Source organism: Callorhinchus milii, unplaced genomic scaffold, assembly GCF_018977255.1.
Source record: "Callorhinchus milii isolate IMCB2004 unplaced genomic scaffold, IMCB_Cmil_1.0 Scaffold19, whole genome shotgun sequence".
NCBI lineage: Eukaryota > Metazoa > Chordata > Chondrichthyes > Chimaeriformes > Callorhinchidae > Callorhinchus > Callorhinchus milii.
Window position 1 is genome coordinate 6,120,059 of NW_024704760.1, and position 19,200 is coordinate 6,139,258.

At 42.0% G+C, this 19,200-nt stretch overlaps 1 protein-coding gene across 1 annotated transcript in view; it reads left to right on the top strand.

Moving 5' to 3' along the window:
* Window positions 1-5,078: 5,078 nt before the first annotated feature.
* itpr3 (inositol 1,4,5-trisphosphate receptor, type 3) overlaps window positions 5,079-19,200 on the top strand; it is a 105,289-nt gene continuing 91,167 nt past the window's right edge. Inside the window, exons 1-2 of the mRNA XM_007894214.2 lie at window positions 5,079-5,407; window positions 13,539-13,609. Of these exons, the coding sequence (XP_007892405.2) occupies window positions 5,319-5,407; window positions 13,539-13,609 (160 nt within the window). The 5' untranslated portion in view covers window positions 5,079-5,318. The remainder of the gene's footprint in view (window positions 5,408-13,538; window positions 13,610-19,200) is intronic.

The following is a 19,200-nucleotide window of genomic DNA, read 5'->3' on the forward strand; positions in this document are numbered from 1 at the left end:
AACAGGCAGATGGGACTTTGATTTAACATCTTATCCAAAGGACGGCACCTCCGACAATGCTCCCAGGACTGCATCGGAGACTATGTGATTCAAATTCCACGTTGGGCTTGAACCCACAACCTTGTGACTCTGAGGCGAGAATGCTATCACTGCGACAGGATTTATAACTTCCACCTTCGTCAAACATGGAGTGGGATTACTGGTTCTGGTACATTTCTGGTACGCACAATGCACACCATTGACAGTTGCACTCCCATGACTGAGGAGGAGTGTAATCCTTCATTGCTGTGTACTATGTGTGTATGAACAAGTAGATAAAAGCAGGTGAATCATGTTCAATGAGGTGTGGAGAGCTGACAGTCAAGGCTGTCAATATGAATTACAAGGATTATAAATAATAATCGGTAATGTGTTTCACATGGAAATGTCTCAGATTAATGAATGTTTTTATGTAGGCAATCACAGTGCCCCACATGAGGTGAATTTTTGACCAGAACAACCTCTCTTCAAATGGTATCTTTAACATCCATCTGACAGGCAGACGGGAGATTACTTTAATATCTTTTCCAAAGGATCGCACTTCCATCAATGTATCACTGCCCATGGAGACTCAACCTCAACTGTTAATTTAAAATCCCATCATAGGCTTAAACCCACAACCTTCTGACTCTGAGGGGAGAGTCCTACTGACATTAGTGTGTCTCAATAATAATAATAATCCTTGCCATGTATCACACGTTTCCAACACATGTCCTTTACCACAGCATAAACTCTAGCTCCTTTTAGTTACCTAGTTTAGATGAAGTGCTGGACACATGGTCTATCAGCAATGAATCCCCCCATTAAATTAGACATTCACTTCATGGCTGTTTGGGGGACATTCTTGTGGTCCGGTTGTGCTTCTGTGTTTGTGCACAAAATGCACAATCATTCCATCTATATTGTCTCCTGTGAAGCGCTTTGAGATGTCATGAATGTGAAAGGCACCTTACAAAAGTAAGGATTATTATTATTGTTTGTTAGAATGGGATTTCTAATGATCACCATCGCTTCATCAACAACAACAACAACAAAATTACATTTATAGAGCGCCTTTCACGTCAGGAGTATGTCTCAAAGCCCTGGACGGTCAGGGGTCGGGACCTGAGCATGGGGAAGGGGTGGGGTAGGAGTGAGGGAAGACGGAGAGGTGGGAGGGCCACCGAAGGCACAATCGAAAAAAGGATCTTGAGACCGGCCTTGAAGGAGACGAGGGAGGAAGCGAGGTGAACGGACTGTGGGATGGAGTTTCAGAGTGTGGGGGCAGAGAGGCTGAAAGCCCGGCCACCGATGGTGGGGCGGGTCGGGCGAGAGACATGGCTCAGGCCGGAGCCCGCTGAACGGAGGGAGTGAGCAGGTTGGTAGGGAGTCAGAGAGGTAGGAGGGGGCAAGGCCATGGATAGGCTTGAAAGTGAGGATATGTTCACTAAACAATGGTGCCATTGACCTGGCTCTTGAATTAGACATTTCTGCCAGTGTAATGTGTGCATCTTGTGGTAATTTCTGTGGTCAAGAATCACATTTCGAGCTTAAGTTATTTTGCAGAACTATTGCGACAGTTTTCTGACAAGTCATCTTTGGTTGTCACACAGGAAGCAGCTGACAGCACCTTATTTTAAAGCTGTACATTTGAACATGTTTACTCCCAAAAGCGCCACACAAGACACAAAAGTGTCACTTTGTGACGTCCCTCCAAAGTCCCTGTTTTTTTTAATCTGCTAGAAGATTAGAAATTGAGTAAAATACAAGCCACGTTGATGAGGATGAGCAAGAGAAGCCGATGAAATGCTCCGAGTCATGCAATCTTCCTTTAGAATTTTTTTTTTCTCTCACTGCACAGTTTGGATTTATTTTGAAAGCGTTCATGACTTTGGCCTTTCTCTGCTTTCTCTGAAGTTGCTTCACACTTTATTTCTGGTTGAGAAAGGCCGGTAACTTGATGTCATTCCCCATACCTCAGCAAGTGACGGCACTTAAATGGACTTAATGGAGTCCTGTAGCTCAGTGGTTAGAGCACTCGCTTTGGAAGCGAGAGACCCGAGTTCAATTCCAGGCAGAGGGCGAAACCTTGGGCAAGTTTCCTTACTCCACACAGAGCCTAATAATAATCCCTCCAAAACCAAAAACAATAATAAATTGGTCATTTTCAATCTACGACTGTTTGTGGGACATTGCTGTGCGCAATTGGCTGCCGTGTTCGCCCACAGATATACAGTCAATTCACTTTACAGTATATTCTGTGAAGCGCTTTGGGACGTCCTCCCGACGTGAAAAGCGCTATATCAAATGCAAGGATTATTATTATTATTATTATTAAAGGAATGGCCGCTAGGTGGTACTCAAGAGTAGCCTGTGACTTTCCTTCTGAGTTTCATGCATTCATTCCAATGTGAGCAAGTGCCTCAATATCTCCCTATGATAACAGGGCTGAGATTAGCACGTATTAATAATAATAATAATCCTTGCACCTTATCACGTCTTTGTGACGTGTCAGAGCGCTTCACAGAATGTACCGTGAAAGTGAATTGACTGTATATTTTGTGGGTGAAACGCGGTAGCTGATATTGTACTCAACACACAGCCACAACATTGATGTTGGCACATGGGACACTGATCATTCATAATGGTGGCCTTTGGGGGGAATCCGGGGACGTCCTCCCGACGTGAAATGCGCTGTACAAATGTAATTTTGTTGTTGTTGTTGTTGTTGATGTGCTACAATTCCCTGGTGCAGTGCCCGGAAGGACATCGCCAAAATTTCCATGGTGTAAATAAACTAATTCAAATGTCCATCAGGAAGTTTGCGACAATGTTCCTGGCCCAATAATCTTCACCTTTTTTTGCTCCATAAAATGTGAAGCTGCTGCGAGTCAGAAGGTTGTGGGTTCAAGTCACGTTGTGACTTGAAACTCAGTCTAGACTGACACTCTGCATTGCTGGAGGTGCTATCTTTTGGATGAGATGCTGAACTGAGGTCTCATCTGCCTGTTCAGATGGACTTTAAATATCCCAAGACACTATCGGGTGACTACAACAGTGATTGCTCATGTCTCTATACTTAAATCCCATATGGGGGAGAGTAGAAAGATCAGATACTGTCAAATTTTGCTGCATTATCAGTCAGTACTTCCTGCCAGCAGCTACTATGTTTTTTTTATATGGCGTCAACTTTGATGTCTGTCTTTAATCCTTCGTTAAAGGGCAAGTGCTGAGTCCACCGTATTTTGGTGCAATTGCATATTAATAGATGACTCAATGAAGAAATACAGTACTGTCTTTTTGGGACGATTGGTATTAAACATTACACAAAGTGCCACAAGCACGGGGCCTGTAGATTTACCCTTGAGCAATTGTGTGGAAATGTCATTTCCTGGTTGAAATTTGAAAAACAATCGTAAACCACGACTGAACTTGCCAAGGCACGTCTATCCTTAGCCATGTATCCAAGGCTTGATTTGGAAGCACCTCTGACCTGGCTTCCAGCAGAGCCTGCCGCTCATTCAAGGGAAAACTATCAATTGTCACGCAGTGATGGTCTGAACCATTGGAGGAGAAAGGTGTCCTGACTTACAATCCCCCAAATGACTCGTTTCATGGCTGTTTGTGGGACATTGCTGCGCGCAATTGCGCTGCTGCATTCCCCTACAAATACACGATCACTCCGTTTCACAGTAAATCCCGCAAAGTGTTTTGACGTGTCCTTCCAACACGATGAGGTGCTATACCAAATGCAAATGCAAGGATTATTATTATTAAATGAAGCAAATATCTCGCGAGAGTACAAACCTCTTACCTGAGCTGTTTGCTTGCTGTCCTGCCACCTCAGGCAAAGAATAGGAGCTCAGTGACAATAACATCGACTACAAATATAATCCCTCGATAATCCCTAAATTATCTACAATAACTGTGGCCTTAATAATTTGACTTATTAACAATTTTCTGTCTTTGAAGCACTCTGGGACACTATCCTGCTTGAGGGGTGCTATATAAATACAATTTGTTGTTCATTAGCTTTGCATTAATTCCTCAAAAGCAACTTGCAAGCCTTCATATTGAGGATAGATTCCAGTGGGGCTAGACTGCCTCTATTCCGACTACAAAACGTACAATTTACAGAAATCTGTCATTATTATTATAATTATTATTTATGGAGCATTTTATAGCGTTAAGAATTCAGAAAATGATAACATCCAGTCTTAACGCTGAAGCCTTTTTTCTGTATTTATTTCAAGAAACAGGCAGAAAATCTAATTTCAAAACCAAGGAGTGTATTTAAGCATTTACAAAATTTCTCGATGCAAAGAAATAAACTTAGTAAAATCTCGCCCCCGGGTGGAATTTCCTTCCGACGTGAAAGTCGCTGTATAAATGTGATTTGTTGTTGTTGTTTTTGCTGTTGTTGTTGTTGAATTCCAGCCTATATATATCCCATAAGGGGTAAAAACAAAACTCCTTTTCATACAGAAATTAATTCCGAACTTCTGGTCTCTGGCAAATAACAGTCAATAATAATAATAATAATAATAATGATCCTTGCATTTGATAGAGCACCTTATCGCGTCTTCGAGATGTCTCAAAGGGCTTCACGGAATACCCTGTATAATTTGTGGGCGAAACGCGATGGCCAATTACGCACAGGGAGCGCCCCACAAATAGTCGTGGATTGAAGTGACCAATTTATTATTATTATTATATTCTCAATACGCTGTAAAGTGAATGGACCCTATATATATTTGTGGGGTGGGGGGGGGAGAAACCCAATACAATGCATAGGATTATGTAAAGCACAGAAAAAATGTATCCAACAATGCATTGGGTTGTTTTCACTGATCAGTCACTGCCTTTTTGAGATTTGAATACCTTTTTTGTTGGCGTGAGTGTGTTTGAAGGGGCGTTGCCACTTTGCTGATAAGAAGCTCGCAGCCACTGCACAAGATACTGTCTAAAAACTTCCTGTGTTCTCTTTCCCCCAAACTTTTCTATTGGGTGCCAGGTGGCCGCATAAAGTCGGGGCAGAGCTCATGCAAAACAGCTTCGAGCTGTTCTGGTTTGTCATTTGCAACTGGCTGGGAGCATTCGACTCAGTGGCAACTTGTCCATTTCACAGGAGGTGGGGAAAGAAAAGTTCGTGGGAACGTTTTTTTATTCTCTGAGTGTGTGTGAGTTGCAGTCTTTTTGCAGCGCATGGATTTCAAGAGTGGGACCAGCTGATCGTTGACTTGGGAGGGAGCGATCATTCATCCTTCTGTCACTGGACTTGACTGACTTGTACATGAAGAATGTGTGAGATGTCAAGCTTCCTACATGTTGGGGACATCGTCTCCCTGTACGCTGAAGGAGCAGTCAATGGTTTCATCAGTACTTTGGGGTAAGAGGAACTCAAATCACTCCTGATTTACAGAGCAATCTTTGGTCTTTCTCTCACTCTCGCTCTCTCTCTCCCTCTCTGCTGTTTGTAAGTGTTATTTTGTTTTATCCACAGAGAGGAAATAGAACCTGATACTGTACACCAGGCAAAACCAGACAAAAGCTTGCAACCAAATGACTGTGCTGGGTCCTAATGCCTTGTTTCTCTCTGACTCACTCACTCACTCTCTCTTTCTCTATCTCTCTGCAATTAAATTTCATGTTAAGTGTAGTGCACTCATTTGTAGCTTAGTGGTTAGAGCACTTGCCCCGCAAGCAAGAGGACCTGGGTTTGACTTCCGGGATAGGGTGAAACAAATGATGGCCAAGTTTCTTTACTCCATGCGCCTATGTTTACCTAGCTGTAAGTAGGAACCCGGTCGTTAGTCGATTGGCGGATTGCTTTTCCGGGGGTAATAATCCCTTCAAATAATAAATACATAATAATAATTTGGTCATTCAATCCACGACTATTTTTGGGACTCTGCTGTGCTCAATTGGCTGCCGCGTTTTGCCCACAAAACACACGGTCAATTCACTTTCCGGTATACCCTGTGAAGCGCTTTGAGACGTCTCGAAGACGTGATAAGGCGCTGTATCAAATGCAAGGATTATTATTATTATTTGATTTATTAAGCAAGACACCATGGATGAAAACAGCCCATCTAAAGCCATCAATTCTTTGAGCTCATAGTCCAGGCTGACAACCCAGTGTACTTCTGGGGAAGCACTGCATTGATAGTGGTATTGTCCTTCGGGTGAGGTGTATTTGCCGCGCTTGTATTTAATTCATTCTTTTAGCTCATAGTCTAGCCTGACATCCTGCTGCCATTCTGGGGGAGTGTGCATTGGCAGAGGTATTGTCCTTCAGACGAGACACAGGTCTTTGCTGCTGGCACAAAATTGGATGCACCGGCATCTCTGAGGGTCCTGTCATTGGTTTTCTGCCTGTTCAGATGGATGTTAATGATCCCTTGGCGCTATTCAAAAAGAGAAGGGTGTTTCTTCCAGTATACTGGCCGATAATCCTCTGGATAAAACTGCTAATGCATTCTATGGCTGCTTGTGGGGCAATGCTGTGCCAAGTTGGTTTGCCTACAAATGCACAGTCGCTACACTTCAGAGCAATTTCTGTGAAGCGTGTTGGGACGTTTTGACGATGTGTAAGACGCGACATCAAATGATTAATAATGATGATTGTTGTTATATTAATAATGATCAATTGATTGGGTTATGAACTGTTGAACTCAGAATTCCTGAGTCAAAAGTAACTGGTGGAGTTTGGGCAAGTGGAAATATTAAACGGGTACCATATTAAAAAAATATATTTTGCAGAGTTCTTTGTATGTTTATAGCGCGTAAGGCTCAAAGAGATGCGTGTCAGTTTTAGATATGCAGCATATTTACTGCTTGAATACATATGCAAGGATTATTATTCAATTTACATACTGCATTAGCATAGCATCAGAAATCCACAGCAGAAGTACTATATGTGATCATGGGCTGATGTTGAATTGCATTTAAGCATGTCTCTAATTCCCTTCATTTCATTTCATTTTTTTTATTTTGGAATAATTTAGCTGAAACAGGGAATGTCACTGATTGAACCATCCCCTGTAAGTGCTCAAGACGTCCTCCTGTTGTGAAAGGGGCTATATATATATACATGTAAATTGCATTGCATCCCCTACCACAGAGAGGAGGCACTGAATCCTACAGTGTGAGGGAGTGATGGTGTGAGAGAAATTCAGTTAATGCACACCATTCATCTTATTTTTCTGTGAAATTTGGGTTTGCTTATCTGGACAATGTATTATTTATTACTCCTACATTAATATTACCAAAGCGATAGCAGAGACGTTAAAATCTGCGGCAGAAAGTTGCGCTCTTGATAGATCCTTGTTGGTATTTTTAAACCCAGAACAAAATAACATTTTGCCTCTAATTTTTGTGGTTGTTTCATTTTCTGAGCTCATAGTCCAGTCTAGTGCAATGCAGGGGGAATAATCTGGGGGAACATTTACAATTAATTTGTCTCCTTTGCATATATCTAATTCCCCCAAACAAGACAAATCATGTTTGGCAGCTCTCACACATTTCCTAGTAGCTATTTGCAACAACAACCACCACAACAACATTACATTTGTAAAGCGCCTTTCACTTCAGGAGGACGTCCCAAGGCGCTGAACAGTCAGGGATCAGGACCTGAGAGCATGGGGGTGGGTGGGGGGGTGGGGGGTGCAGGGTTGGGATGAGGGAGGGCTGAGGGGGTAGGAGGGCGGCCAAAGGCACGATCAAAGCGGGCGGTCTTGAGATCTGCTTTGAGGCAGGCAAGAGAGGGAGCAAGGCGAAGGGATTGTGGGATGGAGTTCCAAAGGGTAGGGGCAGAGAGGCTGAAAGCCCGGCCGCAGACAGTAGGTTGGGTCGGGCGGGAGACCTGGAGCAGGCCAGAGCCTGCTGAGCGGAGGAGCGGATGGGTTGATAGGGGCTCAGCAGGTCAGAGATGTAGGAGGGGACAAGGCTGTGGAGCCGGGCGAGGGTGGGGGTGATGGGGTCGCGGAGCCTGGTGCGGGAGAGGACATGAGCTGCAGAGTTCTGGATGATCTGCAGCTTGGGGAGGGAGGAGTTGGGGAGGCCGATATGGGGTAGTTACCGAAGTCGAGCCTTGAGGTGACGAGTTTCAGGCCTGACTCGCAGTTCATCTTGTTTGTGACCAACGAGGATGATGTAAAATGAAGGAAGTCCTTAAAAAAGAAAATTGCTTCTTCTATTTATAAGGAAATTACAGTTGTGGTGTGAGCTCTTCCTTAAATATATTTTTGAAAAATAAAAGGCCACATATTTATTTCTCTCTTAAAACAACAGGTGCACGTTCTATGTACGCAACAATGGGAATAAAATTTGCAGTGTTCAATAAGTTTACGCCACTGTTTAAGGAGACTTCAATATTTCTCAGCATTATTATTTACTGGTTTTAAGGCAAGACATGTTATTTCTTCTAAAGTCATCCTTTTAATATTTAATACAGACGATTTATTTCCTCGGTTATTACCACATTACACATGTTTTTGCCTTCATTATTATGTAATGCTGAAAACAAATCTTGATAAAACAACTAAATTAAACATATCATGTTTTGTTTCCCCTCAAAAACCCAGAGAGTGGAAATATGGGTCATGAACTCATTGAATTCCATACAATTATGTGCTGTTAATTAAATGCATAAGGTTAACAACCTTTTTGTTTAAAGATATTTTTGTACCAAAAAGAAAACATTCCTTCCATTTAATGCAGCGCCTTTCCCATCAGAATGATGTGCCAAGCATTTTACGGGTTATACTGTAAAGTGTAGTGACTATTTACTATGTAAGTAAATGTGGCAGCCAGTCTACAGACAGAAATGTCCCAAAGTCTGTTGCGAAGGGAATGACCAATTTTATTTTGGGGAGATTGTTCTCCCAGAACAACTCATTCTTGTTCTGGGAGAAACTTCCTTCACTCTGATTGCAAGATTAAGATTGTCAATGAAATAAGCGTGATTTGTTTGGGATCAATCTTATCAGTGGCATCGGCAACTTCCGCACTAGGTAGGACTCAGCCCCAGTTTAATAACAAATACTTTGGCTACAATATCATGTGTGGCTCTGGGACTTAGCATTTAGAAGCTGTAAGGAGCTAGATTTAATAATAATAATAATCCTTGCATTTGATATAGCGCTTTTCACGTGGGGAGGACTTCCCAGAGCGCTTCACAGAACACACTGTAAAGTGAATTGACTGTATATTTGTGGGTAAACGCAGCAGCCAATTGCGCACAGCAATGTCCCACAAACAGTCGTAGATTGAAAATGACCAATTTATTATTGTTTTTGGTTTTGGAGGGATTATTATTAGGCTCTGTGTGGAGTAAGGAAACTTGTCCAAGGTTTCGCCCTCTGCCTGGAATTGAACTCAGGTCTCTCGCTTGCAAAGCGAGTGCTCTAACCACTGAGCTACAGGATTTCTCACTGTGATAGTAGGCTGCTGGAAATGGACACGCTGTGTAACAGGAAAGCAACAACAAGTTGCACTTATTGGCTTTCATGTAGGATAAACATCGCAAAGAGTCTGGAAACGACATTGTGGAGACCTGAGCAACAATAACAACCACAAAAACAAATTACATTCACCCAGCGCCTTTCACGTCAGGAGGACATCCCGAACTGGTGGTTGGGATCAGGAGTGAAGGGTGCGGAGGGTAGGGGTAGGAGGGTGACCAAAGTCACGTTTGAAGAGGAGGGTGTTGAGACGGCTCTTGAAGTAGCAAGTAGGCCCGAAAGGTGAATTTAACGGTGTTGCCCAAAGCCACAGAAAATATACCTTTTTAAGATGAGTTTTAGAGGCAGCGAGAGAGGCCGCAAGGCAGAGAGATGTTGGGGACAAAGTATCAGAGAGCGATTGGCTAACAGTGGCTAAAGCCTTGACCGTCAAGAGTGGAACCGAGGAAGTGAGGAGCACTCAGAAAAAGGTCTCTTCCGTCCGGGAGAGCTGACGAGCCAACCGTTACTTCATAATAGTCACTGTCTGCTCTTAAATTGGAAATATTTTACAATATCTTTCCTTATACAGTTTTATATTGCAGTGAACTCTCCGCTCTCCCTGTTACACTTAGCCTCAGAGAAACAAGCAGCACAGTCAAAGCCAATGATTTCAATGAAGTAGATGAACACAAATGCATTTGAAGGAACATTGTTCAAAAGCACTTAATTTTTCCTCAATAATGTTCCAGTCTGTTTTAATGCAAAAAAGAAAGCCATGTTATAAATAATGGTTTACTAAAGTAATTATATAGACTGATACTCCAATATAGTGTTTAGGGGTGTAATGCATTGTTGTTGGTGCTGTCCTTGGGATGAAAATGTTAAACCGAGGTCCCGTGGGTCTGATCAGGTGAATGTTAAAGACGCAAGGGAATTATTCCTGGTGTCCTGGCCAATAATTCTCCAAATAAAATTGGTCATTCACTTCATGTGTGTCTGTGGAACGTAAAGCGTAACAAAGTGTAAACATGAACCAAAGTAGACTGCACTATTCATGTGCCAATGATATCTATGAGTATTTATAGCTGTTTCAGTTTAGTTTTGTTTTGATTGCCTTTTCTTACATCCCTTTTCCTTTAGTCAGTTTCAGGCATATTATCAGTTAGCAAACTGAATTGGTAGCAAGCCCATGTCCTTCCTGCCCTCAGAGTTGAAGAATTTCCTTGGAATGTATATAAAGTAACAAACACTAAGCAATTAAGCAGCTTCAAGCAAGATTTTGAGATGAGCGTGATTCCTGTGTGGGCTGGGTGGCATATGATGGATGACTCATGAATTGCTGAAATAATGGAAATGAGGATGAATAATGGAGGATGTAACGTTAGTCTGATTTGAGAGTTTATCTTTACGGATAAATGAAGAGAGAAATGTTGCGAAAATTCACAAATGGCAAATTAATACACGCGAAATAACACTTAAAACAATTGGCAGCAACCGGCGTCTTTCGGGTTTATCTTGATCTTGTTCGTAACATTTTATTTCAACGCAGTGGCTCTTTACGGATAAGCAGAGCACCAAAAATTACCATCCACACCGATCACTAAAATGTTCTCATTATTCGGTCAATCATACGACTCCCATTACGAAGACCACAATGGAAGAATCCCGTTCTGTGAGCAATCAGAATAAAATGAAACAACCCCATGATTTCAATATTGGCAACATTGGAACAGAGAAATGTCAAAGGATGAGGAGATCTTAGAGCTTAGATTAGTGGAGCAAAACATCACTGCAGACTTGTTGGGCTGAATGTCCCAGTTTTGCGCTGTAACAGTTTTTTTTACACACCTATTAAAAAGATCCAAAAGCCCTTGAGGCAAAAGATCAAAGGATAAAATATTAATCGACTGCTCCGTCCAGCCTGTAAACAAACCATCCTGAGGGAGATATCCTCTATGCCATTATATTTATCTTATATTTTCTGCGTTTATAGTTACACTTGTAGAACGCTTAAGCTTGTAAATGTCAAAGCTCTGCACAGCTTTCTGTACAGAACGATCCTACATTTTGGACGTAAAACATGATGTGGAATTTGTGGTTATGAGGAAGTGACTTTTACGTGTGCAATAATATAATAATAATAATCCTTGCATTTGAAATAGAGCCTTATCAGGTCTTCTAGACGTGTCAGAGCGCTTCACAGAATATATTGTAAAGTGAATTGACTGTATGTTTTGAGGGCGGAACACCGACAGAAACACAAAAATGTCTGTGTTTCGCCTCCTCATCTTAGGCGACTTCAGCGTCCACTTAACGGCTTCTTGCTCGAGCTTTGCTGACTTCACCTCCCACTTGTCGTCTCACAACCTCTCCCTGTAATTTTTTTATGATTTATCTTCTCAGTCACAGCATTCCACTGCTTCAATGATTTCGGTCGTCAGCATTAAATGCAATTGCTCAGCTAAATACTCATCATTCCATTCATTCATGATTCTCATCAGCTTCTTACTCAAAACCTCGCCGACATTTAACAAACATGTGCTCTTATCATGTTTCCTTCTTGAACTTTTTTTTAAGATAATTGGAGGTAAGGCCACAAGTGTGATCCATCTGAGAGCTCGATCTCAGCTTCTGTGGCAAGCAAAGGCACAAGCTCTACTTGCAACAACGTGTAGCACTTGAAGCACGCAGCTGCACCATTAAAAACAGACTCGACTGAAATTGCTGCTTCAGACATCTTCACAAAATCCGAAATAAATCAAGCTTAAACCCTTCTCGTGCCGTAGCGTCAAAGCTGCTATCTCGTGAGATTCTAGGTACAAGATGACAGCAGTAAAACCATGCATTGTCGCCTTTACTGAACCCTCTGCAGACGACAGATACACTCGCATTCAGAGAAACGTAGGGTTTATTTTTTTGGCACTCACGGCACTCATTTGCAATGGAAATTGTGCAAACACAGCATTTGACAATCACTGTCTCTGCGAAGTGCTTTGAGTCATTTCCCTATGAGTTCTCCGAGTGCAACTGGTTGATGATAGGTGCTGTGGGCACTGTACTAGGTGCTATGTGCTCGTGTTCTCTCACGCACCGGGCTCTGTGACCCCATCACTCCCACTCTCGCCCGACTCCACCGGCTCCCCATCCCCCAGAGGATCGAATTCAAGATCCTCGTCCTCACCTTTAAGGCCATCCATGGCCTTGCCCCCTCCTGCCTCTCCGACCTGCTGACTCCCTACCAACCTGCCCTCCGTTCAGCGGGCTCCGGTCTGCTCCATGTCTCCCGCCCGACCCGCCCCACCATCGGTGGCCGGACTTTCAGCCTCTCTGCCCCCACACCCTGGAACTCCATCCCACAGTCCCTTCGCCTCGCTTCCTCCCTTGCCTCCTTCAAGGCCGGTCTCAAGACCCTCCTCTTCGATCGTGCCTTCAGTCGCCCTCTCAGCTCTCTGCCTTCCCTCACCCCTCCCCCACCCCTCCCCCATGCTCGGGTCCTGTCCCCTGACTGTCCAGCGCTTTGGGAAGTCCTCCCGACGTGAAAGGCGCTCTATAAATGTAATTTTATTGTTGTTGTTGTCGTCGTTGTTGTTGTTGCACTGTATTTAACTTTGAAAAGTGTAGGTTTCAAAGCTAATCTAAGAAAACATTCCGTACATATTCTTTTCACATGTTTTATAAACTGACAGGGTCTTGTTATGAAGTAGAGTTATTCTACATGTAGTTGCTCTGGTTGAAAAAAAAAGCAAGCACGCTATTAATAACTTGTCTATTGAAGTACAAACCATGCCTTCTTCCTGCAATATCCTTTGAAATAACGTAAGCCCATTTATAGCGCAGAATGATCTGATGAATCCACTTGCCTTTCCTATAACACTGCTTACGTTAAGGCCTTCAGCTAAGGTCTATTCTGAGGGGTTGTTTGATAGGGTTAGAAAGATTTCAAAGGTGTCAGAAAGCTGGTGACTCATTCATTCAACCCCGCGTGTTTTTTCTCGACACGGCCATACTTATAATTTAGCGATTTGATTCCGGTTGTGTTCTGCATGTTGAGAGCTTCTTGTTTTCTTTTGACAGCTTGGTGGATGACAGGTGTGTGGTGGAGCCAGGAGGTGGGGACCTTGAAAACCCTCCAAAAAAATTCAGAGGTAAGTTTGGGCCATTGAGAAGGGAGAAGTGGAGAAAAGGGAATAGGAGGGGTTGAGGATCATATTGGGTATAAACACCAGATTGGGCCGAATGCCTATTTCCGTGTTGAAACAGTTTTATGTAATTCTTTGTAACCGTGCAATGGATGAAGATGCCGGACAATCTCCCCAAAATTGTGTGCTTCATTCATCTCTTGTTGTCTCTTTTCGTAACTAAATCAATCACAGGTAGCAAGTATTATTCGAGCACACAACATCATAATAGTTGATAAAGCATCAACGGCGTCGGAGGGAGGGATGTCTCAAAACGCTTTACTATAATGTGTCACGACTGTGTAAGTGAGTTATCGATATAAATTTTGAGAGATTTTCAGTTCTGAGCAGCGATAAAAGTTCAATCTCGTTGCTAATGTCTCCCATTATCCGGTTCCGTGGATACCACATGCATTGATTCGTTTGGATGATGGGGTCAGTAGGATTGGACGAGATCTCCTTTGCCTATACAAGTTCCCATGGGACTATTTGACAAAAGAAGGAACTTTTCTTTGTCAGAGTCCTGGGCAAAAATCCCCCCAGATCAGATTGTTCAATCCCTGCTTCTGGGACATTGCTGTGCACAAAATTGGCTGCCGCTTTCACTTACAGAATGCACAGTCACTACACTTTACAGTAAACCTAACAAATATAATTAAGTGCGGCAGAACTTTGACAATACGTTGCTGATACTGCCTTTTTCTTAAATCAGGAAAAAGTAACTCGTACCTACACTATTGTAATTGTAGACATATTTATCAGTTCACTTAGCAAGTCTGTTTGTTGAGGTGGAGGTGAGCTGTATGGTCACCTGTCAGAACCAACTTATTGTTATTTGCACCGAATATAATAAATATAATAATAATCCTTACATTTGATATAGCACTTTTCATGTCTTCGAGACGTCTCAAAGCGCTTCACCGAATAGACTGTAAAGTGAATTGACTGTATATTTGTGGGCGAAACGCGGCAGCCAATTGCGCACAGCAGCGTCCCCACAAACAGTCGTGGATTGAAAATGACCAATTTATTACGGTTTTGTTTTGGAGGGATTATTATAAATAATAATGGGTGCAATTAAGGGGAATTAAGGTTAATATTGCCGCAGGATTTGAGTCACTGCGCAAAGTTACATCTTATGGTTATTTTAACGTGAAGCAGTTCATCTTGAATAGCTTTCTGAGAAAAAATAGAGCATTGGAGTGACACCCAATTCACAGAATTCTATGCAAATATTCTCTGACTCTCCCATTAAAAGTGACTAAAGATATCAGACAACAGTTAGCAGTTTGGATAACCTGCAAAAATGGGTCACATGTCACACCTGCCGCGAGCTTTCTCAAACACACCTTTATTTGAATCAGGACAAAGTGCGGCCAAACAATGGTTTGCACACCAGTGGTCAAAGAAGTTGTCAGGATCTAACGAGATGAATGAGAATGGTTTATATGGCATCGTTCATCAACACTGGCCCTTTTGTTCAGGGACTTCAAAGGAATAAAGGGAAAAAAATATAAAGGGAACTCTGAATAACTCTTCCTTGGCTTAATCCGTAACTGCTACTTAAGTCATCGTGCTGTCAATATCCAAGCCGCATGTACTCTATTATGCCAAACTCACCACTCCTGATAACTCGTCACTGAGCTCTTTTGCTTTGAAGCGATGGAGTTTAGTGTCGAGCGTTTTTTCCTTCTTCAATTTATTTACCCTCTTAAGGTGGAAGGTTTCTACCGAGAGCAAATTGTCCGCCCTTGCCTTTGCCAAATAATTGCTCTTCGTGAAGGGAGCCAAGCTAGTGAATATTCATGGAATCGTCACACAGTATAACAATACAGCCCTATTCTGCCCTTGCCTGATGCTAATATGACAGGGCATTTTGTTTATTTGCGCAGTCTGACAAAGGCTGAAATCTTTCGCTGTGCTTAAGAGAAGCCAAAACAGACTGAGAGTTCCACATATGCCACCTACACGTGGACATTCCTGTGTCTGGAATGGAACACTGGGACACAGTATAGTATTTATAAGCAAAAACTCTGAACCCAAGGAGATATTTTCCTCCTATTGTGAGGGTACTGATGTCAATGCTGGTAGATCCATCGCCACCCAGTTGAGTTTAGCAATTCTCAGCAAATTTCTGCCCTCCAGTTAATAAGTAAGGATGAACAAGAAACGCTTTACAGTTTTGTGGGGGATAGAGTTGGGGAGGGTGGGGGGCGGGTGGGGGAGAGTGAAGAAGTGAAGATCACATTTGGATCACAATGTTTTCAGTAAATCCTGTGACGTCCTCCAACATGAAAGGGGCTATATCATAAATGCAAGGATTGATACGATATAAATATTAAGAATTTATAAGAAGTCCAGTAATTTTAGCTGTAATCCTTGAGAGCTGGTCTTTTTTTACCTTAAACTTTCTTTCATCGCAGACTGCTTTGGCTGTAATTTTGGTATGTCTTCCCACTTGATGTTGGCTCTGTGAATTCTTGCAGATTTTCTGGCCGGTTGCCTAAAGTCTTGCTCAATAAATGAACAAGTAATGAATAAAGTGTGAGACATCCTTTATCGCTGGTCAATTGTGTGAGTTCTGTACTGGATGCTGAGTGTTACAGCTTACTCCCACAGAATTCGAAATGCGATTTGGCACAACCCATTTCTTCTGAAAAGCAGCACAAGAAGAATGTTCAGAATCTAATTTCATCCAGTACACCCATAACTTCACATCTCTGCCTTTTGCAATTAGAATCGTAGAATCATAGAATCCTACAGCACAGAAGTGAGGCCATTCGGCCCATCGTACCTGCTCTGGCTCTTTGAAAGAGCTATCCAACTCGTCCCACTGGCCTGCTTTTTCTCCATAGCCTTGCAATTTTTTTCGTTTCAAGTATATATTCAATTCCCTTATGAAAGTTAATATTAAATCCGCTTACACCACCCTTTCAGGCAGTGGATTCCAGATCATAACGACTCACTTTGTGAAAAAAAATTCTCCTCATCTCTGGTTCTTTTGCCAACTATCTTGAATCTGTGTCCACTGGTTACCGACCTACCCGCCAGTGGAAACAGTTTCTCCCTATCTACTCTATCAAAACCCCTCATAATTTGGAACACCTCTATTAAATTTTCCCTTAACCTTTTCTACTCTAAGGAGAATAATCTCAGCCTCTCTAGTCTCTCCACATAACTGTGGTCTCTCATTTCTGGTATCATTCTTATTAATCTTATCTGCACCCTCTCCAAGGCCCTGAAATGTAAACATTATTTGGGATATTGTTACAACTTTACGAGCCCATGTTAATTTTGAGACAACTTCAAAACGTGATAAGACTCTATGTAAAATACAAGGATCATTATTATTATGCTCTAAAACAATCTGATGAAAACAGAAAGAAAAGTACAGCTCAGAGGAAGGGAAAGGAATTTACCTCGCTAGTCTATTTTAGACTAAAAATAGTTTGGGTAGGAATATAGAAGGAATGCCTCACAGAGCAGCTGGTGGTAATATTGATAATTATCATTCTTTTATGGGTGGGTTGGTCCAGCTTGAAGATGGTTGTGTAGCCCTGAGGGTCCAAGGAGGTGGTGAGGGGTTGGTGGGGCTAGGCGGAAACTGGATTCTTTACAAAGTTTTGAGTGCACTCAATACAGGCTGGGTCAGGTTCCTCGAGCCTCATCCATAGATTTACTAGTCTTCATTCAAAAGGTACCCTAAAATCCTTCACATAGAGAACGATCCAATTTGTGGAACTGTTTATAGACCCTGTACATCTGAGTTCAAAGCACAGTCCTCTGAAGTTTCGGCACTGTATTCATTTTGACCCAATTCCAAAGCTTTTTGAAGACAGACTTCAGCGTATTTTATCGGGCTATTCTACTTTCACCCCAGCCACATTACACAGGGAAAAAAACCTGTCGGGGATTCAGAGCTGCAGCCTGCAATGTAATATTGGAGCTCTGAATTAATAGAATCCTGTTGATTCATACTTATAATAATAATGCTTGCACTTGGGACGTCCTCCCGACGTGAAAGGCGCTCTATAAATGGAACCTTGTTGTTGTTGTTGGTATAGTGTATTATCACATCATTCACACATCATAAAACACTTCACAGAATATATTGTAAAGTTAATTGACTGTCTATTTTGTGGGCAAATTATGAGTTTATCACTGGATTAAACCGCTGGATTGTGTTATATTCTTGTCATCATCGCAGTTTTAGCTCCACACCCATGTTGCTTTTATTGTTAATGTAGCACCATAAGTACAGAATCTTCCCTCTTCCCTGAGGCACAGCTGTGATTGGTAAAAAAAAACGCAGCTCTATAAATTGGTGCTCTCACATTGATGTACAATACAATATAATTTACAAGTATAGAACGCCTTTCACATCAACAGGATGCCTCAGTGTTGTACCACTTTCGTGTGACTTAGAGCACATTAATTCCAAAACGATCCATTAATAGACTTGTTGAGCTTCAAGTTTGATACCCTTCACAGAATATACTGTAAAGTGAACTGTATATTTTGTGGGCGAAATGGGGCAGTCAATTGCGCACAGCAGTGTCCCACAAACAGTCATGGATTGAGTAATCAAATTATTATTTTTTTTGAAGGAATTATTAACCCCAGAAAAACGATCTGCCAATTGACTAACAGCTGGGTTCCTACTTACTGCTAGGTGAACAGAAGAGTGTGGAGTAAGGAAACTTGCCCTGCTGGTAATTGAACCCAGTTCTCTCGCTTGCGAGGCGAGTGCTCTAAACACTAAGCGAGAGTAGTCCTCTAGGATTCAGAAGAGCACGTTGATGGCGAGTTAACATAACCTGGCCAGGTTATGTCGTTGCTCAATGTTACCTCACTATGGAACGAGGGTATGCAAATCTAAATTGATTTTAATCACAATTTTATTTCCCAATTAGTTCAATGTAGACTCAGCATGTCTCCCAGTTTTGTAGACTCAGTTTAGATGCAGAATTGTCACTTTGAGAATGGAAACACTTTGGAGTTTTTCCTAGTTCTGTGGGAAAAAAAATTATTACTTTAAATGGAATTGCTTCTCTAAGATGAAGTAAAGTACATTCAATTCATGCCTTTCCCATCTGAAACAGATTAGATGTCTTTTTTCTGGTCAGACGGGTGTCTATAGGTAGCAGATTTAAGTGAAGTTAAGTCTAAAACTAAACTGATTCAGATACTCTTAAACATGGTGTCAGACACCCGGCTGACCAAAAAAATCAGGAAGGAGAAGGATTGCAAATAAGTAAATATTTTCCATAGGCTCCAAGAGTTAATATTATTCATCCTACCCTAATTCTAATTTATGAATGAATCATTCATCCCTTTATCCTACTTGAAGGATGCTATTTAAATGCAAGTTGTTGTTAAAAGAATTGCAGCACAAATTAATAACAAGAATGGAATTAGGGGTATTTTTGCAGCACAGCTTGTAACACCCAATGGCTCTTAGTGAGGCGATTTCCTGAAAACGTGACTTCCTGGATGAAATGTTTAAAACAGAGTTTGAAAATAATGGTGATGCCGTGACTACTACATGTAATTATTAC